This window comes from Neurospora hispaniola (assembly GCF_033458365.1).
Source record: "Neurospora hispaniola strain FGSC 10403 chromosome Unknown B0T23scaffold_5, whole genome shotgun sequence".
NCBI classification, from domain to species: domain Eukaryota; kingdom Fungi; phylum Ascomycota; class Sordariomycetes; order Sordariales; family Sordariaceae; genus Neurospora; species Neurospora hispaniola.
In genome coordinates, this window is record NW_026944410.1 from 3,643,219 (window position 1) to 3,667,482 (window position 24,264).

The 24,264-nt window shown below is 52.0% G+C and overlaps 6 protein-coding genes and 1 non-coding gene across 7 annotated transcripts; 5 read left to right on the top strand and 2 right to left on the bottom strand.

Moving 5' to 3' along the window:
- Window positions 1–1,794: 1,794 nt before the first annotated feature.
- Window positions 1,795–4,155, top strand: B0T23DRAFT_319150 (heterokaryon incompatibility protein-domain-containing protein; the record flags this gene model as incomplete). Its single annotated transcript, XM_062835106.1, has 1 exon — window positions 1,795–4,155. The coding sequence occupies one exon, from the start codon at window positions 1,795–1,797 to the stop codon at window positions 4,153–4,155; it is 2,361 nt and encodes a 786-aa protein (XP_062692298.1).
- An 880-nt stretch (window positions 4,156–5,035) lies between these two features.
- Window positions 5,036–5,454, top strand: B0T23DRAFT_383196 (uncharacterized protein). Its single transcript, XM_062837392.1, has one exon. It carries the CDS (start codon window positions 5,059–5,061, stop codon window positions 5,263–5,265), a length of 207 nt encoding a protein of 68 aa, XP_062692299.1. The 5' UTR covers window positions 5,036–5,058; the 3' UTR covers window positions 5,266–5,454.
- A 901-nt stretch (window positions 5,455–6,355) lies between these two features.
- Window positions 6,356–6,429, top strand: B0T23DRAFT_t241. Its single transcript has one exon. It is a non-coding gene; the product is annotated as a tRNA-Asn (tRNA).
- A 4,126-nt stretch (window positions 6,430–10,555) lies between these two features.
- B0T23DRAFT_177057 (putative endothiapepsin precursor) lies at window positions 10,556–12,335 on the top strand. Its single transcript, XM_062833012.1, has 2 exons — window positions 10,556–11,504; window positions 11,734–12,335. The coding sequence occupies exons 1-2, from the start codon at window positions 10,691–10,693 to the stop codon at window positions 12,237–12,239; spliced, it is 1,320 nt and encodes a 439-aa protein (XP_062692300.1). The 5' UTR covers window positions 10,556–10,690; the 3' UTR covers window positions 12,240–12,335.
- A 3,095-nt stretch (window positions 12,336–15,430) lies between these two features.
- On the bottom strand, window positions 15,431–16,238 carry B0T23DRAFT_177136 (uncharacterized protein). The gene has a single exon (XM_062833014.1). The coding sequence runs from the start codon at window positions 16,085–16,087 to the stop codon at window positions 15,590–15,592; it is 498 nt and encodes a 165-aa protein (XP_062692301.1). The 5' UTR covers window positions 16,088–16,238; the 3' UTR covers window positions 15,431–15,589.
- Window positions 16,239–16,399: 161 nt separating this feature from the next.
- On the top strand, window positions 16,400–18,459 carry B0T23DRAFT_177121 (POT family-domain-containing protein). The gene is made up of 2 exons (XM_062833013.1): window positions 16,400–17,145; window positions 17,206–18,459. Exons 1-2 carry the CDS (start codon window positions 16,563–16,565, stop codon window positions 18,435–18,437), a joined length of 1,815 nt encoding a protein of 604 aa, XP_062692302.1. The 5' UTR covers window positions 16,400–16,562; the 3' UTR covers window positions 18,438–18,459.
- A 2,773-nt stretch (window positions 18,460–21,232) lies between these two features.
- B0T23DRAFT_177155 (WD40-repeat-containing domain protein) lies at window positions 21,233–24,163 on the bottom strand. Its single transcript, XM_062833015.1, has 4 exons — window positions 23,899–24,163; window positions 23,540–23,836; window positions 21,569–23,485; window positions 21,233–21,507 (listed from the first exon to the last, which is right to left on the bottom strand). Exons 1-4 carry the CDS (start codon window positions 24,002–24,004, stop codon window positions 21,248–21,250), a joined length of 2,580 nt encoding a protein of 859 aa, XP_062692303.1. The 5' UTR covers window positions 24,005–24,163; the 3' UTR covers window positions 21,233–21,247.
- Between the last annotated feature and the right edge of the window lie 101 nt (window positions 24,164–24,264).

Below are 24,264 nucleotides of genomic sequence, written 5' to 3' on the forward strand. Positions count from 1 at the left end.
GTCCCCTAGTGGACCCCCAGATTTGCACATGTGCACAGACCAGCGAAGGGTATCTGGAAGGGTATAAAACATCCTCCTCCCCGCCTGGATTTTGGCCCTTTTTTTCTTTTTTTTTTTCTTCATGTCGACAATACTTCAGTGAGTACCCCCCTAACTACTATTGGGCTCTGCTCTCCTCCAGGGAGATTGATGCTCTTTGGCAACGTACCTATGACGCTAACCACATTACCCACCAACAGGAGAATCATTTCTATAGTATTTGTCCTCTTTTGTGTTCCCTAAAGGAGCCACAGATCCCACCCGGGTTGATGAATTATATCCTCGTTTCCCAACAGTGAGGTCCTTTTATTTTTTACTCTCGTCCTGCCTGCAAAGGTGGCGATCTGCTTTATAAGTAGATTGTATAGAGAGTGGCGATGATCTGTACCCCGATTTTTTTCTCAAGGTCTGCCTTCGGGCGCTTGGGCGGGGTGGGTTTCGATGGAAGTCTGACCGGCCTACATCACACTTTTTTTTTTCATTGTGCTCTTGGGCTTCCACAGCTTGGGACGCAAAGAAGATATGGAATGTTTTGCGAACTTGGGGTGTCTGGTGAATGAGTGGTTGTGTCTGCCAGGGCAAAGTTTGCGATGCGACACGTTTGGAGCGGGCTGCCATCACTTGAAGGTTCAGAGATTTTGCGCTGCCGGCCGGCTGGGAACTCAGATTCGCGATGCCGCTTGCCGCCGCCTGCACTTTTTTCTTGGATTGCCAAGCGGTACCTACGGATGTGCCTGCTGATAGTCCTCAAGGAAGCTCGAGGGTCCACTCTTGACTTCAGCGACAACACAATCATCACGACGACGCTGACAATGTCCTATAGGACCTTGACTAAGATTCCTCAAGCTGGGATTTATTCTTATGCCCACGCTGTGTGTTACTTTCCTTTCAATCACCTATTAATTTCACGACCGATGGCATCACCTACGCGGATGAAGTTGAAGCTCAGCGGGCCCCTGCCACATTTCTTGAATCAGCCTTCTTGCTGGAGCTCCAGATGCTTGGTCCCAGGATTCTCCAACCCCAGCGGCACCTGGTTCGTGACACCAAAGCAAAAGTGCTTAAGTTTGGCTCTTGCGTGAATGCTGTGTTAGGGCACAAGTTGCGTTCCCTCGAACTTTGCTTCCTCGCTCTTGCCTTTTGGTCGTGCAACCCCCAGACCCCGTGCATTTTGACCTTTGGTTGGTCACGAGCAGGACAGAAGGGAGCCATCCCTCGCACCGCAAGAACTTCTTTCTCCTGGCATCCAAACATGATCCTCGCTGTTGGCTATTCTCCTACATTGCCTTCGCATCTCCTCGACATTCCCCATGTCTCGCAACATTCATCGCCCCCATGGCCGGGTCTCCTACATCTACGGCGGCAACAGAAATCCAATTCACGCAATCCGATAACCTCGGTTGGGCCCCTCTACCTCAACCCCGTGTTCTCGTGTTCTAATGGGGCTATGATGGTTAAAGAAACACCATGATCCTCACTGCGACGAGCAACTGAAGAAGCCGTGCAGTTGACAATCGACATCAACGAGACAGCGACCCCCTTATCAAAATTGTGCCTCTCGGCATATACTTCTCGGCTTACACTCATCGCTTGGCACCATGTAAGCCAAAGATCTACAGAAAGATCTAATCCTATCAGAGTATAGCTCCTGGAAGCGAATACTACCGGGTGGCTTTGTGTCAGAAAATGTTCCGCGCTAGCATACGTCACCAAACCCCTCGATCCCCAAGCTGTTTCTCGATACAATCTACGATCATGACCTCCGGGCTTTGGCCAAAAGAGGTCAACAAGCTTTGCCCAGATTGCGGACACCTCTTTCCTCCCTCCGGACGATGGCCATGGGACGGAGATACAATCGGCAAATTTGTGGACTCCAAAGGAGATGTGCGCGAACCTAGCGTCGAGGAGCTCGACGCTTCAGCAACTTCTACCGGGTGTCATCTATGCAGAGCTCTCTTGGAATGTATATTGCCTGGATCTCTAAAGTTTAACCGGCAGGACTACCCTGCGTGGTTTGATCTCAACAAGGGATTTCGGTACAGCGTTTCGCTTCACGCCGCCCAGCATGATTCAAACCAACACCTTCGGTCTATTTCTTTGAAATTGACGGCAATGGGGGAGCGTAGGTGGATGGGCATGCAACTACGGGGTTTAATCTTCTATAGAGCACGCCCGGTGTTGTTGTCTGACAGGAACTGTTCGGAGGAACCAAATGTCAGGCCACGCCGCTGGGTCTTCAAGGAGGTTGATCCTCCAGGGCATTATGAAGGGATCGGGGACGCTGGACTCATGGAGGTTGACATCGTTCAGCCAACATCAGCCACAACCTTTGACCCTCTCGCCTTCGAACAGCTACGGAGATGGGTAGACGAGTGCACTCAAAAGCATGAGCTCTGCAAGACAGCAACACCCGGAAAGAACTCCATTTTCGGCTTTGAACAGACGGTGCGGCTGGTCGATGTCGGGCTCAATGATAACTCACCAATTTGTCTAGTGGAGGGTTTCAGGGTAGACCAGGTCCGGTATAACACACTGAGTTACCAGTGGACAGCGGACACATCAAAGACCAGTCTAAGGAAGCATAACAGAGCCGCCTACTGCCATGCGATTCCAACAGAGGCCTGGCCTAAGGTATATAAGGACGTTGTGATCGTTTGTCGGGCCCTTGGCGTTCGTTACGTATGGATTGACTCCCTTTGTATTGTCCAAGATGACCTGGAAGATTGGAAAGTCCAGTCATCCATGATGCAGGATGTCTACTCCTACGGCCATCTCAATCTCGCCAATGTGCTAGGAAAGCACGCGGATGGGCTAGAAGTAAGCCGCTATCCCACGGCTACCTCGCCCTGCATTTTGTCACGCACGCTTGAGGATGGCTCAACAGAACATTGGGGATGTATGGAGGACGGCAGTTGGCGGGAGCACATTCAGGATGCACCGCTGTACACACGAGCATGGTGCTATCAGGAGCGGTTTCTTTCCGCGCGAACAGTTCAGTTTGGTCAACAGCTCTACTGGGAGTGTAGAGAGCAATTTGCTTCCGAGTCGGTTCCGTTCGGCAAGGCGTTCTACAACATTAAACACCCGGACCTAATCACCACCTCTGCCAAGGGCAAGGAGAGTGCTAGCGAGACGATGAGTCCCGCAGAGATATGGGAAACGATTGTCAAGATTTACACCACCACCCAGCTCACGCAGCAGTCCGACAAGCTGGTAGCTCTTAGAGGCGTCTTCAACCGCTTCTGGGAGCGATTCGAAGTCGAAGCCGAAGCCAGAAAGCAAGAGTCAAGCCAACAAGTTCAGCACCAGCAAAACATTGACTGGTGCATAGCCGGCCTCTGGAAGCGCGACCTCATCCGCCAGCTCCTTTGGCGTCGCGACACCTACCACCTCGATGCCATTCCCAAACCCGAATGGTGGCCCGAAGAAGATGCCCAACAAAATTCATTCAATGCTCGCGCGACCGAAGTCCTCAAACTCTACCCCTCTTGGTCCTGGGCCGCTTGTCCCTCATACCACGGCTTTGGCATTTGCTTCACCACACAACCCACCGACAAAGTCGAAGATATGATTGTCATCGAACAGATCAAGCCGCTCAACTACAACCCACAAGGTACATACACCGATTACACAGCCTTTGACTCTTCTGTCCTCATCCTCCGCGGCCTTCTCTACAGCGGCATCACAACCATCGACCTATCCCAAGTCTTTGCCGAATGGCGCACCAAATCCGAATCTTCGGGAACCGTCAAACACCACGCTCGCCTTATGCGGCGGTCGGCGTGGTGGATCTACTTTGATCGGCCACTACTCACCCCGCTAAGACCAGAAAGTGTAGGTGTGTTGATGGTCAGGCTGGTGGGCTTGGGTGAAGTGAGGCAGACGAGGTATATGCATGGGCTTTTGGTGGAAAAGCTGGGGACCGGGATGGGAGAGGACATGATGGACGGGTTGCCGACCTATAGACGGATGGGGTTTTTCTTGCTTAGGAGTAAACGGGGGGTAATCCCGGGGGTGGAGTGGCCGGAACGGTTTAGGACGGTGGAAGAGGCGGAGGCTGCGGCGCGGGAGGTGAGGGAGAGGAGGAGGACGTGGCCGTTGTTGAGGTTGGTGTAGGAGATTGCGTAGGTTGATGAGGTTGTGAAAATGGATGTCATGCCATGCCATGATCTTAGGGCGCAAACGGTGCAAAAAGTCTCAGCATCGACATGAATCTGACGGAGATGGTGTGTGTGTGGTAGCTCTGATTGTGCCATGGTGGTCGGGGTCACCTATAGTCTCGTAGTGGACTTCTGAGTTAGTGAAGCCAAACACACAGCATTGAATATTAGCTCTACGTTAGGATACAAAAAGCACATACGACCATACCCACTGGAAAACTCGGGATCCCGTCCGCTCTCCCATAGATAAGCCAGTGAGGGCCAGACTAGTAGTTGGGTCGGTGACGACCAGCGAATCCCTGGTGTTGTATGTTTTTCGTTTATTTTTCCCTCCTTGTTCTTTTTTCCCTCTTTTTTGTTTCTTTATCACAGCTCTTCAGTTTCGCCTCCTTCCCTTTCCTTCCCAAATGCATCGGCCCTCAGAAATAAGGTACCTGTACCAAACACCTTTCTTCTTATACTCTTTGCTGTTTATAAAGACTAACTGGCTTACAGATGGTCATCAATACAAAGCTGCAAGTTAATCCTACTTACTCTCAACTCCCCCTAAAATAGAGCATGTTATTCTACCTCGGTTCCTCTGGTATTACATTATCTACCTCATTCTTTCCTTTTTTCACTCATCCGTCCTCCCAAAATTAGTATATGTCCCTTCATCTTTTCGCTTTTGCCCCTCACAACCTCCCTTCCCTACATATCCCGACCCGACCCGACCCGGCCTCCCCATTACACCCCCTCCCTCCCCCCAACTACTACTTCCTCGCTTTACCTACCTATCCATCCCACGCAAAGGCCCTACCCGTCATTCTGTGCATCAACCTCATAAAACCGACGACCCCCCTTTCCTTCCCAGTCCTTTATGACCAGGCAACTCCCCCTCAAAGATATCCAATCCTTTCTTTGGTTCCCATTCTCATTCATCATAACCCCCATAGCAGGACCACCATCAAACCCAGTAGTATGCGTAATCTGCGGTGGTTCAAGTTCCGTAACATGGCTGTCACCCGCACTCCTATCCCGTTTCGATTTCTGCCGCCGCCGCCGCACACGAAACACCCTATTATAGTACGCAACCGCACCGACGACGATGGCAAAGAAGATGGCTGCGGAGACGCCTATGCCTATACCTATGCCGATTGCTGCGGGGGTTGATAGCCGTTTACTGTTTTCTTTTTTTTTTTTTAGCGTTTGCGTTTGCGTTCGTACTAGCTGGGTTCGCACTAGCTGGGTTCCATGTTGTTGTGTTGTTGTTGTTGTTGCTGTTGTCGCTCCAGCACTAGTGCTAGTGCTAGTCTTTATTGTTGTTTGCACGATACCCGTTGTAGCAGTCATGGTAGCTGTCGAAAAAAAGAAGAAGAAGAAGAAGAAGAAGAAGAAGAAGAAGAAGAAGAAGAAGAAGAAGAAGAAGAAGAAGAAGAAGCCTCCTCGAATGCGTACCATGTAGACTAAGTCTAGGACGTACTACAGTAAGTATTCTGTTCTAGCGGTAGCACTTCTTCTGTCCGTCCGAAACATTCCACTGATTTATTTGACTAGGTGGTGACCGCGAAATATAAAAGAGGTGACAATAAGAAAAGCCATTACCAGGCAGGCCTGGCGCCCTTTATTTTTTTTTCTTTTTCTTTTTTTTTTCCCCCTACCTACCTGGATATCGTGTTCCTTAGTTGGGTGTCTGATGATAGGATACCGGCGGCAGCTGAAGGTGAGTACCTACTATACCTAAGCATCAGATCACACCACACTGGTATGCAATGAAATGTCGCTGGTTTACTAGTCAATCGGGTAAGTAACAAAGACAGCAGCAGCAGCAGCAGCGCCAGGGAGGCAGGGAGGCAGGGAGGCAGGGAGGCAGGGAGGCAGGGAGGCAGGGAGGCAGGGAGGCAGGGAGGCAGGGAGGCAGGGAGGCAGGGAACAGATCAATTGCGAGCATGACTAGATAGGTGGGTAGGTAGGTAGTTGTGGATGAAGTTGAAAGGGAGAGAAAAAAAAAAGATTCCTATGGTGGCTGAAGAAGGGTGTTGCGAGATGTTGATATATTGAGCAATGGCACTTATCATATGGGTGCAGCTTGGGAAGATGTCTTTTATGGTGGCCTACATAGATGCATGACTTGGCGCATGAAACCAACAACAACATGGATTGGTTGGCAATTCAATTCCCTCGTGGCGCAATTGGCTAGCGCGTCAGACTGTTAATCTGGAGGCTGTAAGTTCGATCCTTACCGAGGGAGGTTGCAAAGACCGAAATATCGTTTTTTTTTTACAGCTTTTGTAGCTGTAGTTTTTTTTTATTTATTCTTCATCTTTCTTCGGTTCTCTCTCTCTTTCTCTCTCCAGTTTTTCTGAACTATGTGCATAGTTCCTTTGTTTTTCGTCTGCTTCCGTGGGCATTCGGTCTCCGATGGTAAAGGTGAGCACGGGATGTTTCTACCTTTCAAACGAGTTACTACAATGCGGCACGTTTTCTTTATGAACCGACATGGAACCACACAAACATCAGTTCACGACTCCAACTTTTTGAAAGATGACCTAGGTAGTTCACTCGATAGTATAATACTTGAACGGTCCACATTTGCTTTCCATTCGTTTACATCAACCAATTCCTTCACACCTGCCACTCTCACGACCGAACCAGTCGGGCCTCAAGATCAGCAACCGCGGGGTGGTCTAGCCTAGTCTAGTCGGCATGACAACCTGAAATTATCAATTTATCAATCGCCAACCGATCAGAATGGACTAAAAGCATCTTCATTGTGTAGTCAACTTATTATGATCTGCACCCCGACCGGTAGGGGTAGGGAACATGAGCATGGCTCATAGGCGTATCGGGCGGCCTACCGAAACTGGGGATCGTCCGCTTGCCCACACCCCGCTGAATCCTATCGACAACGTATCTTCCTCGGTCGGACTTTCAGAATGTCGCGAATAGATTGCGTGATTCGCGCTATGTATCTCTCCAGTTTATGTCGCAATTGTTCGTTTTCGAGGGAGGAAGGCGCCCGGGTATAAGGGGATACAGAATGTCTCCGAATGGCGTCTTCTTACTAGGCAGCTGTGTAGAGGAAGAAGGAACCTGCTCGATCAGGTAGGTACATAGCGGTCGCTTGGGAATAACGACTCGGGGGGAATAAGAGAGGTTAGATAGGTGTGATTTGGGAGTGCAGTTCTAATGTAGCTTACCTCTAGTAGTGTACCTACCTACCTACCTACCTACAGTAGGTAGGTGCCGTGATCGTCAAGTGATCCGGTGGAACTTTGGAAGGGCCGAGATTCGAGATCTTCATTCAACCTGTCAACCGCGGCGCATCATCATATCGATGATCTCACTTGTTCAACTCGCACTTCAATGGTCAAGCCACCGATCAAGCCACACAAGCAAGCCTCATTCCACGGACCACCACAACTTTAATACAGACATCAGTCATCATTCATGCGCTGATACCGACTACCGCCATCGTCCGCTGGTGATCTACCGGAGCAAAAGGAAAAAGAAAGCCCCACGTGTTGAGAGGGTAATACTATGGAGGCGGTATCCATGCATCGGTCGCTGTCGTGGTATGTACGTACAGTACCATGGTAGTATGAAGCGCCATTTACCCGATTTGCAACGAAAGATGAGGGAAGAGGGCCTGGCTGAGTAAGGCGATTGGCGGCATGGCGGTTGGATCTAGATCTGATTTCGCAAACAATTGGATCGATAGATGATGTTGTTTTTATTAGGAAGGAGGGAGTTGATGCCCTTGATGAACTGAAGCGCGAACTTCGGATGGCGTCAATCCAAATCATCTCGTTGCTCCTTCCCCCACTTCAACTTCAAGCGAGACCGGTACGCGAGTCAGTCATGCCCACCCACGTTCAATGCACCTTCCAGTTCAAGCCGCTTGCCGAAACAAAAAAAGAAAAGAAAAAAAAGACACGGTCAATCTCTTCTCGGAGGACACCGACCGAGCCGAATCTTTTCCATTGACTTCTGCGTGGAGGTAGTTCTGTGTCTATCCGACTCCTCTGTCGCCAGCCGCATAGCTGAGGTACCTCTAGTTAAGAGAAGATTCAGTTCAGTCCAGTCCAGTTTGGGCAGTTCAGTTCATGGCTGCCGAAACAGTTAAAGTCACGGTGTACCCAGATAAAGTCACGGTATCTAAGCCTAAAGGGGATGTCCCGACATAGGGCTACAAATAGTACATTTTTTTAATTAATAACTGGAAAGAACTAAATTCACAACGTCAGGTTTAAACCACCAATATAAATCGACCTACGGTACAACGAGGATTACATTAAATGCTACTAAAAGTAGATACTCCAATCTCGTACCAGCGCAAACGATGTAATAATATTCTAGGCCAAATCGCCGAATTTTTTTGGAGGTCTGGTCAGCGTATATAACGGCGGGATGAAGGGACATCCCCTTTAGGTTTAGATACCGTGACTCTATCTGGGCACACCGTGACTTTAGCTGCCTCGATGGCTGCCCGCGCCTGGTTCCTCCCTCGATCAAACACACCTCAGCTTCGTAGGTTGCTGTCTTCTCTGTCTCGATTAGAAACACAACTCCGAAACCCTGGAAGGAACACCAGAAAGAACCCCCGTTGACAACCACGTTGATGCCTGCTGCCTTGCTCTCTACTTTTGTTTTTGTCTTTTTCTGTGCTGCCACAGATGATGATGGAGTCGTGCCAACAATTCGCGCGCTCAGCCGCTCGACGCTGAAAGGCAACGAAGCTTAGTTGACTGGCGATGGCACGGGCATCCTCACTGGCATCCACATCCTGACATTGCGCAAAATCACGTATTCATCAAGACATTCTCCGGCTGTGTAACCTCCTCCATGTAACCTTGAAGTCGTGCATCTGACCATCGTCCATGGGTTGTTGGTTGATGGCTCTAATTGCCGTCTGTCATTCATGTAACGTCTTTCGCCTCAAATCAGCCAACCAACCAACTGAAACCAACCAAGTCAACCAAATCGGAACGCGGCAACGATAAGCAATGGAGGTGCCTCGCCAATTGTGATTATCGGCATATCATTCAACTTTTTTCATGCAAGCCATCGAATCAAACTAAGCCAGTCAAGAAGGGTGGCGCGGACAGGTGTTGAATGGCTAGCAGTCATTCCTAAAAAGAAGGTGTGTAGGACTCGCTGTGGGCGATTGATTGATTGATTGATGGACAGCAGAAATGACCGTGACAGAAAACGGCGCGGGCGGGCGCCTTCATCCACTCATCCCGACACTAAGTACCGCCACGGCAGGCCGCCACCATCTTCATTCAAAGTGTACTGTAGTGCCGATTCTTCAACCGTCGTCGATTCAGACACGCGCGAATGTGTAACCTCACTCTTATATTCCTGCAGGCGTTCATTGTAAACGAGAGCCTCACAGCCAAGAGACAGCCAAGAGATGACATTGCGGCTCAGGCTGCGACGTAAAGGGATCCCGCCAAGGCGGCTTTTACAGGAAGCGAGAAACACTCACAGCTATCCAATCGCTCGTTCGGGAAACAACCAAGACTTGTTGACTTCATGTCTGTCTAGACTGAGGTTAGGTTTCTCTTCTAACAGCGTGCCTAGGTATGTATGCAGCTCCCTCCCACATCCCGCCCTGAGACATCTTTCTTCAACAGCTCGCATCATGTACGTACAGGGGTTTTCAATCCATTCGTTAGTTCCGTTTCTTGTGTTCAACCGAGGCGGTGTGAACCATGGAAATTGTGTTTTGCAGACAAATCTTAGGTTGAGAATTTGTTAGCGCGAAACCCTGCAACTTCAAAGAGATGGGATTGGGGCGGTCCTATTGGTCCAAACCGAATTAAAGAGGAGGATAATTGCCAAGTGTCCCACATACCTACATCACACCTATCCATCGAGCTATCCTCAAAGTGAGTGCTGAAGAAAGAGTTCTTTGCAAGTCACACGTGTAATACCCTGGTGGTTAGAGGGTTGTACTCCGTAGTTGGCTGGACTGACCGAGCGGTTACTTGTTTCTCCAGGCTTTGTCCTGGCAAGAAGCTTGGTACCCCTGAATATCACCCATGTCCGGATTTATCCCCACGCTATACAAGCCAATTACCTTGTTTTGCTGTGTCTGGATGCTACGTGGGGTTTCCGCCTGCAGGTCTCTATTCGAGGTGTAATTGGCGCCGAAAAGCGTGGGGATAAATTCGACATGACGGAGTGCCTGGAGATATTGCGGTACACTAAAGAAAGTGCGGACCGAAAGGCACATGTGAGAGGGAGCTTCCGTGACTGGATCATGTTGAGGTTGAGGTCACATAGATAAGCTTCGAACCCCGGCAGTCAACCACAGTCACCTTCCAAGAAGTGCTCCTTCCTCTTTTGGTAGGTTCTTCTTTCCTGGTTTTCATATGACTTCTTCGCTCGCTTCCCTCGTGATGATCTTCATATAAAACCAGAGAGGTCCCTCGCTCCAGGAAAACACTCAGCAGCCAGCCCTCAGCGCCGTAGAGATCCAGGTATCACAAGCATCGTTAGTCACCATGGTCGCCCTCACCAACCTTCTTCTCACCACCCTCCTCGCCTCCGCCGGCCTTGGGGCTGCCCTGCCCCCGCGCATCGGCAGCACCGTCATCGAGGCTCGGGAGCCGGACCTGCCAGTCAGCGGCCGCAAAATCACGCTGCCCCAGCAAAAGAACCCCCGCTTCCACAAGTTCAACGGCGCCCTCTCCGTCTACAAGACCTACCTGAAATACGGCGCCCCCGTGCCCGACCACCTCGTCCAAGCCGTCGCCAACCACCTCGGCATTTCAGTCGAGGAAGTCCACAACTACGCCAACACGACCGCCAACGCCCGGAGAGACCAAGGCTCCGCAACCGCCGCCCCCATTGACCAATCCGACTCGGCCTACATCACCCCGGTCTCCATCGGCACCCCCGCGCAGACCCTGAACCTCGACTTCGACACGGGCTCCTCGGACCTCTGGGTCTTCTCCAACTCCCTTCCCTCCAGCCAGAGAGCCGGCCACGAAATTTACAACCCCAGCAAGTCATCCACGGCCAAGCGGCTTAACGGCGCCTCTTGGGATATTTCGTATGGCGACGGGTCGTCATCCAAGGGCCAGGTCTATCTGGATAAGGTGACGATCGGAGGCTTGGTGGTTAGCAACCAGGCAGTCGAGACGGCGCAGCAGGTGAGCCAGAGCTTCACGGCCGAGACGTCTATCGATGGGCTGGTTGGGTTGGCGTTCGGTAGCTTGAATACCGTCAGGCCGAGGCAGCAGAAGACGTGGTTCGAGAATGCGATCGGCCAGTTGGACCAGCCGTTGTTTGCGGCGGATTTGAAGTATGAAGCTTGTAAGTTGATTTCCCTTTTTTCGTTTGACTCGAATCGGTTCGGCTGGACTAGATCACACGTCGCCAGCCCTCGGGGAAATATGGGGAAGTTCAGGGAGCTCCAGCAACCTGGGGTTCCGAAACCGGAGACACGCCATCTGACCGGATTTCGGCGACCCTATCCGAACAACCATGTCGATGATCTGAGCTTATCTTTGTTCCGTTACTGACAACCCTTCGTTCTCAACAGCCGGTACCTATGACTTCGGCTTCATTGACCCCGCCAAACACACAGGCGACATCACCTACGTGCCTGTCAACACCAACCCGGGCTACTGGACCTGGACCTCGACGGGCTACCAAGTTGGCTCCTCGCCCTTTGTCTCGCAGTCCATCACCAACATTGCCGACACGGGCACCACGCTCATGTACGTGCCCGACTCGATCCTGCGGGCGTACTACGGGCAGATTCGCGGCGCCACCAACAGCCAGTCGTACGGTGGGTATGTGTTCCCCTGCTCGACCGAGGCACCGGACTTCACGTTTGGAGTGACGGACGAAGCCACGATCACGATCCCGGGTCGTTTCATCAACTATGGGCCGGTGACGGACGACGGCGAGACGTGCTTTGGTGGCCTGCAGACTAGCAGCGATGTGGGCATCAACATCTTTGGCGATGTGGCGCTCAAGGCGGCGTATGTGGTGTTTAAGGGGGGTGACTCGCCGAGTCTGGGATGGGCTTCCAAGCAGTTGTAGGCGTCTTGGCTGTTGACGGTGGACTATTCACCTGTCAAGTATGAGGGAAACACTTGGCCCAAGTTAGCATGATGTTACTAGTATCCCGTAGTGTTTATTTTAGCCAGTCAGGAGCGATCGGTGGGTTTCGGGGCCTTTGGGATGCCGAGATGTTTGGTGTCCTCCGATGTCGGGCAATCGAGGTGTACTGTTTATGAAGTGCAACACCATGGAGGATCAGAAAAGCCATAGGAGCCTCCTTCACCTAATTCTCTATCCAACAACCCAACTCCATGTCCATGGTGCCTTGTGAGTGTGTATACAGTGTCCAGAGTGAATACACGCTTCCTACCTAGTCTGTTCCTGCATGTTGTCGCGTGGCCGAGGATGGAGTGCCACATGGAGACAGGGCAGATGATCCTCCATGTCTTGCATGTACTATGTGCCCGGAGTTTGCATCTGGGCTTGGATCTCCAGATAGTGGTGACTCACATGCCTGCTGGATGTTAATCAGCGGAGTTGGATGTGCCAATGGACCTCTCCGTCGTGTTGGTCCCCCGTTGATACTGTACAAAACAAGCTGCCCTGCCTTGGTTCCCGGATCTAGTCTAAGCCCTATGTGTATCACAGGGGGACCTTCCTGGCGGGGGATGATCAAGCGAAGCCCGCCCGCAGGTGTTGATGGTCCTGATGGCGTGTACATATGTAAACAGCTGAGATCCGAGAACGGACCTCAAGGACGACTGGACGGTTCGGTTCGTCTTGGTGATCGTCGTTACTCGCTCGGGGCGCCATGCCAAGGTCTTGGCTCCCCCGATCTCGCCCTGCGTTCGATAGTTGCGATCGATGTTTCGATGCAGACGGGAGCGGGAGGGATGTGATGTGATGCACCAGACTTTTGCGCGCGAAGATAAGGTAGGGCTTGAAGCTGTCACGCCGCCGCGCGCGGCGTGGCGGCCCGCAACGGAAGCCAAGAAATGTCCGTCGGGAGGGACTGAGTATTGAATGGAAGTTTCTTTTTTGGTGACTAGAAGCTGTGATAGATAACGTAGTGGCGTGGCAATGAAATTAATTAGTTGGGGGAAAAAGCTTATTTCGACAACACCAACAGCAACAGTAAACATGGATGGATGAATGGACATCACCACCCAATTGCTTTTGGTGTTTTGCTGCTGCTGCGAATTAAGTTGTCTTGGCATTTTTGATGGACGGAGAAAAAAAAAAAAAAAAAAAAACGTCCCAATTCCGCGCCATGTGCTCTATAACCGGTGAGGACCGCGTAGGACCGTGTACACCCGACGTCATGTCGACGGAACGAGACCGCTGTTAAACTGAATGAATGTCAATGGGTACACTAAACCCCGAGAGAGAGACGGACGGACGGACCATGTGTGCCCGGGGCAGGCCGCAGGACCCTTGTGGTGATTTGGGATTCCATCTCATCATGAGTGGGTGGAGTCGGGGGATGAATGATTCTTCTTCTTTTTGGTATGTACATAGGTAGTGTATGGTATTTGCCGCCGTCGCATTGATCGATATGGGGCCCTCGGGGAAGGAAGGGAGCAGGCGGCGCATCATCGGGATGCGCAAACAAAAAAGTTGGGGAAGCGAAGATCTCGAAGAAGAAGGTTATCGACAGACAGAATACTGTTACGTAGTTTGATTGACATGGCAATCAATGATGTCGTGCACAATCAATCATCATCATTATCATCATCATTTTCTTCTTTGGACACGCTCCAATTGGGACTGTGGACTGTGACTGATGAACAGCCTTTTTGGATGTCTTGCTTCTGTCGACCTCCCGCCGCGGCGAATGGAAGGACCGATTAGTTTTGATGAGAGGTAAAAAAGGGTCCCCCCCGGTGTTGTTGGGATTGTCTTGGCTTCCCGTCCACTTCCATTCTGGAGAACTGCCGCCGAAACCGCTGCTGCTGGCCAGGCGAATTACCGTGACCGGCGCGCGGTACCGACCGGATCCCTTGCTCACATTTCAGTGTACATGTCTGTTGTGTTGGAATACATAATCACACCCCGTAATCGTCAATGCTGGTCTTGTTCCCTTGGTCTTTTGGAGATGGTCGGACGACATCAATCATAGCCGATACAGGCACCGAGAGAATGTTAAATTACAGGGTCGAAGATCGGTGTTAGGGCTGACAACCATTATCTATATCCACTGACTGTTGGTCTCACCAACGCAATATAGCGTAATCAATCACAGTCTGATAAAGATGGGATGAACGGATTTATCGTGTGTGTGTGTGTGGAAATTCGGGCATGACGGACATGTCGAATGCAAGTCACTGGAAAAGAGGCAATTGTGTGTGAGAGGGATAATATCCCTGTCCAATAGGTACCAAGAGATGCAGCCGAGGCAGCCTCAAAGAACAAAGTGGATCTGCCAAGCGGAGACGACGTTACATGGAGGAGGTATTCTCCCGGCCGGCCGGCATTGAACGACGAACTAACAAAGAAGCCATCGTGCAGTAGCGCCCTTTGCCCCTGAAGAAGTAGGGGACGTAGCGCACGTAGCGCTTCGTGATGCAATAAGTCGGAATTTGCAACTGGTAGTGTAGAGGTAAATAACGTCCGCTGTGTTTCCGGATGGTGTGTTGTGTTCCCGCTTTTCAGGTTTGCCCAACCCTTCGTTAGGTCAGTATCACCCCGCGATAGGGAATATCGCACACATCATACTTGATGTAAGATGGTTGGGTTATTTGCGAGTGGCGACAACCCAACCTGACACCTTCCATATTCATGATACCAACGCAGGAATAAGCTCATGGCGGCATGCCCTATGCGTACTAGTATACGGAACTGTACCCCAGCAAATGCGACAGCATCAAGTCAGCCATGTCAGTGATAAGGTAGGCACCTCACATCCCGTCCAGTGCGAGTGAGCGATTGTCGGCCGACAGGTGTGGATATGGTGAGTGTCCGGCGCGGCCACTCTGACTGTGTTGCACAAAGCAAGCCCTATTATGCGAGCAATTTGGGTGTGCGTGCGGCTGTCGCGTGTAATATAGCAGTGTTTCCTTGATATTTGCATTCGCCAATGCGTCACAAGTCAGTCATGGAACGAGTGGGACAAACGCCCTTCAAAGGACACGCCCATCTCCGAGATCTGGAGCCTCTTGTTGCTAGCGGTGATGAGGGAGGCAACAAGTCGGATTGCAAAGCCCGCCGGCAGAAAAACGAGTCGAACCTGGACCAACCTCGGGATTCGTTATCCATACAGTATCCATCCACGGGCTCCACCCAGCAGACCACGGGTTTCACGGGTCCACGCTGGCATCCTTTGGCTTCCCAGCACCAGGTACACGGCAAGTGGTTCCCGGCTGTCTGGTGTGTGATTTGTCAATCTTGCCTCAGTTGGGTGGGACAGGCCCGAAGACCAGTCGACTGATTGTCGGTGAAAAGGCGACTTTGTCCACGATAAGGGCTTGCGTGCTTGCGAAACAGACAAAACGGCTCGCGCCTTCCCCCCCGGCCTCCAGAATCGGCGCTGTTAGTCGAGCCAGTGGAAAGTGGCTACGGTGCTTCATACCGTACAAGGAAGGAGGATTGCGGAGGAACCACTTTCGACCACCTGCCAAGCCCCCGGGAATCAGGGACATCCCACGGTTGTCGGTGGTCTCCTTCCCACACATGGATCTCGTCTCGCGGTGGTGTGCTTGCTGACAGTGCTGACAATATCCTCTTTTCTGCTTCACGCCTTTCCACCTCTTCCCTCTGTCGCCCCGCAGTCCTTCCTGGCTTTCCCTTTCCAGCCCTCGTGGTCGCGTGCTCCCGATGTGACTCTGCTCTGCTCGAGGACATGACTTGGTCTCGTTTTTAACTCGGCGACTCCCCCGCGTCGAGTCCATGGCTGCTTCCCCAGTTTCTTCGTGACCCTTCTCCCCATTTCGAGTCTCCTCGACAAGAACGGACTCTTGTTCATCTCATTCGAGTCGCGCAGTCTGTGACCGGTCAGGCAGCCAGCTCAACGGTCGTCGACAGGCAGGCTCTCTCCATATCCACTGTCCTTCCAGTCTCCTCCCCCTCCCCTGCCCATACATACCACAGGCCAGAGGGTAAATTTTTTCTTACTGGAGCGACTGGAGACAGTTTACGAGATAACAACAACACCAAAAGTCCACAATGGGTATGTATTCTTTCCATGTTCGCATATGTATGCATTACACATACATCCATATGCAGTTGCTTACGACGTGCCGATTCCGTCCCGAGTGTTACATACCTTGGAACACCCAATTTCCCTCCTGGTCGCTTCTCATCTTCAGCTTCTTCCTTCACCAAGCCAGCGCCATCTCAAGCAATCTTGAATCACCAGACTAACACATGGCAAATATAGCTACGGCAGAGATTGTGGCTGCTGATGCCAGCTCCAACTATGACTTGGAGAAGCACAACACGGCCAGCACCACGCAGAAGCACATCCCCATTGAGGACGACTATGAGGGCAAGCCCACCCAGGAGGAGCTCGACACGCTCCGCCGTGTGCCCGGTAGTCTGCCCATCATTGCTTATATGATTTGCATCATTGAGTTCTGCGAGAGAGCGTCGTACTACGGTGTCCAGCCCCTTATTAGCAACTATGTCAACCGCCCCCTGCCCCAAGGCGGCAACGGTTGGGGTGCTCCCGCCCGTGGCACTCAGCAGACTGCCGGTGCCCTCGGTATGGGCCAGAGTACCTCCAACGCCGTCACTCAGTCCTTCTCCATGTTGGCTTATGCCCTGCCCCTCGTCTTCGGCTGGCTGGCCGACGCAAAGACTGGCCGCTTCAAGCTTATCTGCTGGGGTGTCATTGTCTTCGGTATCGCTCACGTTCTCCTGATCGTTGCCGGTGCCAAGAACCTCCTTGCCGACGGAAGCTCCAAGGCTCCCTTCTTCATCGCCGTCTACATTCTCGCCTTTGGTGCTGGTGAGTGAACAACACCCTTGAACCACTCCCAACGAGTCCCTGCTCACTAACTCCTCACAGGCATGTTTAAGCCCAACGTCTCTCCCCTGCTCCTCGATCAAGTTACCAACACCAAGCCCATGATCAAGGTGCTCAAGACCGGCGAGCGCGTTATTGAGGACCCCGAGGCCACCACTGAGCGTGTCATGTTGTGGTTCTACCTCATGATCAACATTGGTGGTTTCATGGGTGTTGCCACTGCCTACTCCGAAAAGTACATTGGCTGGTGGCTTGCCTTCCTCATCCCTCTTGTCCTTTATCTTCCTCTTCCCCTTCTCCTGTGGTTTCTCCGCAAGCGCCTCATCCTCCACCCCCCCGGTGGTTCCGATCTCCCCAACGTCTTCAGGGTTCTTGGTGTCTGCCTCCGCCGCGGAGGTATCAAAAAGATTGGTCGTCACGGATTCTGGGAGCTAGCCAAGCCTTCCAACATTGCTGCTGCCGGCCTTGAGGGTACCTACAAGACTCAATGGAGCGACCAGTTCGTTGAGGATGTCCGCCGTACATTCCAGGGTACCGGTATCTTCTGTTTCTTCCCTATTCAGTACCTCAACGACAACGGTCTCGGCTCGGCCGCTAATTTCTTGTCGACCATGTTGAGAACGGATGGTGTCCCCAATGACGTCATCTCCAACTTCAACTCTCTCAGCATCATTGCTACTGCTCCCGTCCTCAACTACGGCTTGTACCCTGCGCTTAGACGGCTCGGCATCCACTACGGTCCCATCGCTCGCATCACCACCGGTTTGGCTCTGTCCACCCTCGGCGGTGTGGGCTACACGCTGCTCAACTACTACGCCTACAAGCTGTCTCCTTGCGGCGAGTACGGTTCCAGTGACTGCACCATCGGCACCGGTGTTGCTAACATTAGCATTTGGTATCTGGCTATCCCCTTCGCCATTGGTGGTATTTCCGAGTTGTTTGTCAACGTGCCTGCGTACGGTATTGCTTACTCGCGCGCTCCTGTCAACATGAGAGGTCTTGTCTCGGCCATCAACCTGTTTTCCACGGCTGTGGCCTACATCATCGGTCTTGCCTGCTCTTCGGTTGTTACCGATCCCTACCTTACCTGGGACTTTGGTGGCCCCGCCATTGCTGGCGGTGTCCTCACCATCATCTTCTACATCACCTTCAGGCACATCGACAAGGAGGAGACCGTCTTCTCCCAAAGAGAGACCATTGAGGCCACTCCTGTCGAGGATTCCAGCAGCCAGGTTGGCGAGAAGCCCTCGCCCGTTTATTCCGAGAAGAAGTAATAGCACAGCTGTGCAGGGGCTAAGAGGTGGTTACCCTTTGGCCTCATCGACTTTTCTTCTTCTGTATGCGACAAGCGGGCGGTCCATTTGACATGGGTATATTGGTAATTTCGGTGGGAATTGTATTATTTATTTTGTGATGATTTGGATAGTCATACTTGGCGCATCTTGCATGGTTGGATGATCGGTTGGGTGGGTTCGGAAACTCACGGCATATCACGTCATGAAGATGATCATGATAAGGGCGGGCCATTCGGATGTAAATTATGACTGGTTCGAGGATGAAACGACCGCACATGTACATATAACTAATGATACCAAAGAAGAACAAGCTGTATAACAGTACATATCTGAGATATTCGCCTTGAGTCCTGGTATTGTCCTCTATGTCATAAAAGAGTAGTGTCAGCCTGAAGAATACGCTTTTGGACGGACCGACCGCAGTTCGTCTGAGGGTGCGGTGCAACGTTGTGTCCCAATCGTGGACTACAGAAGATATGCAGGGGACGAGAAAAGGAGGTTGACAAAATGTAGCCATGCGGCAAAGCTGACGCTTTTGAACTTCTGCGCCGTACCATACGCCTACCATTGGACATATAGGGGAGGTTGAATGAGGGCGTGGCACAACAGAAACGCGCTTACCTACCAGCCTCGAGTATCAAGGAAAAGAACGAAGAGTGGAGCGAAGCCTGGGGGCGCAGGACGCTTCTACAGAGACGAAGCTGAAACTTTAAATTCAAATCTGGTATTCACTCCAAGCACATTGGGCCTTTTTTTTTCCTTTCTTTTTTTTTTCCCCTTTTTCCTTTCTTTTTTTTTTCCCCTTTTTTTTTTCGCCCATTTGAGGCCAACATAGATGTGATGGCAGTTATTCCGAGTTGACGCCACGAGCGTGCAGCGGCCGCTTAGTTGGAGCTGGGAAACTGAGCTGAAGAAGCAATGTAAAAGTCGAACAACAATAAAATACTAGGTAGTCAAGTTCCATTCGATCCTCTTCTTATGACTTTCCCTTTCTCTTCTGTTTCACCTTTTGTCCATTCATTTGTTGTTGTTGTTACATAGTAGTCATTTTTTCCTTCTCTTTCTCCTTTTCTATCATGCCGGAGCACCTTTAAAAAGCATCCGTCTTCAGTCACAACTGAATGTTCTATCTGACCCGTTCATTACCTAGGTACCCAGCCGGCTTTTAGCTTCTCGTTGTTGCAGTCACTCATCCACTCAATCACGAACGAACGAACGAGCGATGATGCTCGCTCTTTTTTACCTTGTCAACGCTATTCCCTTTTTTCTTTCTTCTGCTCGTATTGATAACCCCTGTTGTTCTATCAGCCGCCACTGTACTACTCCCATCGCGGAGAGGAGACGAGTTGGTGAAAGCGAAGAAGAAGAAGAAGAAGAAGAAGAGGATCGGGACGATTAGTAAAAATGCCATTTACCTACCTACCCTATTGGGTCGACGACGATGCATTCATTTGCATGGTGGACAGAGAGGGAGGAGGACCAGACGGTTCGCTAATAGGTCGTCGTTCGTTGGTGTTATTTCAGGTCCGTGGTGGAGGGGGGATGGGGATGGATGGATGGGTTTGAGTAGGTAGGTAGGTAGGTATATTGCTCGTACGTAGGTCATCATATTTCTGTTCTGTTCTCTCTCCCTTTTGTGCTTGCTCCACCATAACGTTAGCCGTAATTTACGGCGATGATGATGACGATGAGTGGTGACGCCCATGGGGGGTCAAAGTGGTGAAACGAAGATGAAGGAAGCAAGAGGTGATGTGGTGTGGTGTGATGCTGATACTAAAACTGATACTGATACTGATACTAACACTCCCCAAACACACCAAACACATCCATCCAATTGACAGACTAGTCTAGGTACGTACGGCTGGATCGTAAACACCGCCAAAAAAAAAAAAAACCTCTCTCCCTGTGCAACGTCTTCCAGCTTGCTTTCCCTCTTTTCCAATGGGCATACGGCTCCGGATGCAATGAGCCATTACTTTGACATCACGTCCGCTTCTAATTCCCTTCCAGTTTCTCTTTCTCTTCTTCATCTTCTTATTTTTGGCTGCAACCACGTAAGCTAATATAATACCGTCGCAGCAGACGAAAGGGTTCGGTATCCAGCCGTCTCAGCAGCTGTCACAGGGATCGATAGATTCATAACAACACGCTCGCTCGCTCACTCACTCTGCGTAGGACTGGCCGACGATGAATTTGTTCCCCTTTTGGTTGAAAAGCCTGTCATTCGTTGTGTTGGTAATGATTCCCGCTTCTCTTTCATTCTATCTTTCATCTCATCTCATCTCATCACAGACCCCCCCTCCCCCCCCTCTTTCTTTCTTTTCCTCCATCCCACCGAAACCCCCCCCCCCCCCCCCCCCCCCCCCCCAAAAAAAAAAAAAAGCAAATTGGAAACGATATCCGCTTGATGCTCATCCATGTTTGGTGTGACGTGGTATAGCTAGCAATGATGGAGAAACACACACACACACAAAAAAAAAAAAAAAAAAAAAAAAAAAAAAGACGACAAAGGAAACGGCGGCGCGGCTCCGGCCGGGAAACGCAATGAGCGTATGTGTGATACATACTAACAGGGCAAGAAGGAAGAACCCCCTCCCCCAAAAAAGAAGAGGATGATAAAAGTAAGCAGCTAATAAACAATACCCCCCCCCCCCCCCCTTACTCCCATCTCCTCTCCCCCCAAAAATAGGAATTCATTATACACAATGGGCCGAAAAGGAAGAGGCCCAAGTCATACATCCTCATCTCTCGGATCGTGACACAGACGGCAACTACTACTACTACTACTACTACCTCGCGTACACTTTGACCATGCCGTCTCCACCACTGCTAACCACCCATTTCCCGTCCTGACTCCATACAACGGCGCAGACACCTTCGCCGCGCATGCTCCTGTGGCAAGTCATTTCTTGCGTGCATGACCTTGTCTCGAGGGACCAGAAGCGCAGCGACATGTCGTGTCCCGCGCTGACGAGCTCGCGACCGTCGGGGCTGAGAGAAAGGCTAGAGACGGATCCCGGATGGGCTAGCATGTTGTATGTGCATTGACCTGAGAGAAAGTTAGTTTCATCATAAATTACATATGCTTCCCAGAAGGCAGCAGAACTTACCGCTATTGGCATCAAAGAACCTAATGTAGCGATCTTCATGGCCAGAAATGATGGTGCCCTCCACGCCAGATCCTGCCATGGATCGGCCACCCCCGGTAGGCCCACCACCAGTTTCATCTTCACCACCGGGGCCTTGTGTTTGATCCAATCCAACGGTTGTCGCTACAACAGCGTTCACGGCTGTGTTGATGGTGCCGTCATATGTATCCAAGCTCGCCATCGTTCCAATCTCCTCTCCGCTGCGGGTGTCGTAGACAATGATGGCGGCATCCGCGTAGCTGACAGCAAAAGTCTCACCATTGGGACTGAGGGCAGTAATGCACGTCGGGCTAGCCTCCGAGTTGGCCCGTTTAATGGTATGCACAAGCGTATGATGAAAGGGAGAGTTGGATGCCGTGGTCGGCTGTGGCGAGCTGGGGAATGCGGAGCCAGAGCTCATGGAGTTACCCCTAACACGTCCGCCTGGCCCACGACGACCTGGTCCCGGTTGGGGCGACGTGAGTTGAGGAGGTGCGCTGACAGCCCACACCTTGACAGTCCCATCCGCTGCTCCGGACACCAACAGAATCCTATCGGGTGGACCATGGCTATTGGTCTGACCGAAAATGGCACCCAGGTTCGTGGGCAAGACGCAAAGCGCCCAAACAGCGTCGGTATGGCCATCTAGGGTGGCCTTGGGATCAACCCTTCCTCTTTCCCACACGCGAATCGTGGCATCTTGACCACCAGAGAAAATCCAACCATCACCCTGAGCACGACCGCCGGTAGAGAAGTTGGGGGATGGCGACCAAGACGCAAGAGACAACACGGCCCCACTATGGCCGCGATGTGTAAAGTCCGCCGCAACATCGAGATCTCCATCAGCATTTCGTTGGCCAATGTGCCTGTCAGGAATATGGAATCTCTTGACCAGGCCGTCGTCTCCCGCCGTGCAGATCTCGGGCTCGCCAGGGCTTCCGCCGCCCGAAAAGATAACAGTCCGTACCACATCCAGATGGCCGCGCAAGCCAAAGCGGAATTTGAACATTGCACCCTCTGCCTTCTGGTTCAGGGACCCAAGCGAAAGCTCGTGCTCGGCGCTCCGTCTACGCGCCATACCGCTCGAGCTCTTTCTTCGGTGGGAGAGCGCTCCACGGTTAGGAGACTTGGTTAGGTTCTCGGCGCTGGGGAAGGCATCCGTGTCAGGCCTGCTGGAAAAAGACTGTTGCGGGGTCGGCTGTGTCATCGCGGTAGGATCCTGGAAGTTGGATTCGTTAAAGTCCCATGCATCCGTGGTCGAGGCGGATTTTGGGGCAGCCGGCTCACGTCCATCTCCCCTAACCATCGGAGGCGCCTTGTTGAGCGCAGAAGTCGGCTCTTCGGCTGGCTGAGATTGCATCGAAGCTGACCAGTCGGGGGTTTCACCACTCTTCAGGATGTCGTGTAGCTGCTGTCCTCTGGATGAACGCTCCATAGGCGCTCCTTGCAGTTCGCCATATCCCTTTGGTGGCTGGTTAGTCTGCGGCCGCGGTCCAGCTACATGCTGTTGCTGTTGCTGTTGCTGTTGTTGTTGCTGCTGCTGCTGCTGCTGCTGCTGCTGCTGCTGCTGCTGATTCTGCAGAGCGGCAGCAGTCGTAGTAGCATTAGCAGCAGCTGCCTGCTGGGCAAGCAGGTCCCGAATCTGGCTTTGTTGAGAACGCTGGTAGGACTGCTCAAGCTGCTGGTTCATGGCTTCACCCTCGCGGAAGTCGTCTAGGATAGGCAGGGGCGGGGATTCTCGTGGTGGTTGCGGGTTGGCTGGCGTCACCATCAGATAAGTAAACTCGGCCTGACACTGATCGAGGAAAGTTTTGAGTTCGTTGCGCGCGGATTCGTCGTCTAGAGGACCGATGTCGATGTTCTCGGCCTCGTTAGGGGCTCCGGAGAGCTTTGTGTTTGCTGTGAGGATGTGTCAGAACGTGCCAGCAGACAGGATGAAAGAAGTGTGCTTACGGCGCAACTTTTCCTGTATGAGGGCGGACCGGTCAAGCTTGGTTTTGTTGGCCTCCGCCTCAGCATCACCCTCAGCTCCCTTCTCTTTACCAGTAGACTTGAGGGCAGCGCTCTGCTCCTTGACCTTCTTTTCGAGTATCGAGACATATCGCTTGAGTGCCTTTTGTGTCGCGTCTGCTCTCCTGGCCTGACCCTCGAGGTTCGCTATCCTCGCGCGCATCTCCTGCTTTTCGATCTCCCAGGCATTGCGGTCGCGCTCATGACGGTGCCACTCTGTCTGGAGGAAGCGCATGACACCTGCATGACGAGTGTTAGCCCTGACAACGAAGTAGTTTGGTCTGGTGCCTGAACCGACTAACCTTGGAGTGTATACTCGGTCGCGGGCGGCTGACCAGAGCCATTGCCCATTACCCCGCCCATCTCATGGCCCGCGCCAAACGAGACATGAACGCCGTTGGTGCCCATAGCTGTGCGATCTTGGGTGGTCGAAGCGGCAGCTTAAACCGGCGAAGCTTTTCGCGACGATAAGAAGCGAGGCTGGCGTGGGTCGGTCGGCGGCTAAGCAATCGAGGGGAGGAGCAATTGACGTGGGAGATTCCAGCCGGACGACGATCGTCAGAGCGCACAGCGTCGACAGGTGGTGCTGAGCTGGTGAGGGACCGCGTGGACCCTCGTCTCCCCCTTGGTTTGTTTGCGGTGTGGTGGTAGGCAGGTAGTCGGGTGCG

What these genes read in the sequence shown, in the direction of transcription:
- B0T23DRAFT_177057 (XM_062833012.1), top strand. Translation starts at nt 10,691, where the DNA reads ATGGTCGCCCTCACCAACCTTCTTCTCACCACCCTCCTCGCCTCCGCC. An exon ending in GGATTTGAAGTATGAAGCTT is followed by an intron (nt 11,505 to 11,733) that starts GTAAGTTGATTT and finishes CGTTCTCAACAG; the next exon opens with CCGGTACCTATGACTTCGGC.
- B0T23DRAFT_383196 (XM_062837392.1), top strand. Translation starts at nt 5,059, where the DNA reads ATGACCAGGCAACTCCCCCTCAAAGATATCCAATCCTTTCTTTGGTTC.
- B0T23DRAFT_177136 (XM_062833014.1), bottom strand. Translation starts at nt 16,087, where the DNA reads ATGGACTCGACGCGGGGGAGTCGCCGAGTTAAAAACGAGACCAAGTCA.
- B0T23DRAFT_177121 (XM_062833013.1), top strand. Translation starts at nt 16,563, where the DNA reads ATGGCAAATATAGCTACGGCAGAGATTGTGGCTGCTGATGCCAGCTCC. An exon ending in CATTCTCGCCTTTGGTGCTG is followed by an intron (nt 17,146 to 17,205) that starts GTGAGTGAACAA and finishes AACTCCTCACAG; the next exon opens with GCATGTTTAAGCCCAACGTC.
- B0T23DRAFT_177155 (XM_062833015.1), bottom strand. Translation starts at nt 24,004, where the DNA reads ATGGGCACCAACGGCGTTCATGTCTCGTTTGGCGCGGGCCATGAGATG. An exon ending in GACCGAGTATACACTCCAAG is followed by an intron (nt 23,837 to 23,898) that starts GTTAGTCGGTTC and finishes CTCGTCATGCAG; the next exon opens with GTGTCATGCGCTTCCTCCAG. An exon ending in GTTCTTTGATGCCAATAGCG is followed by an intron (nt 21,508 to 21,568) that starts GTAAGTTCTGCT and finishes ACTTTCTCTCAG; the next exon opens with GTCAATGCACATACAACATG.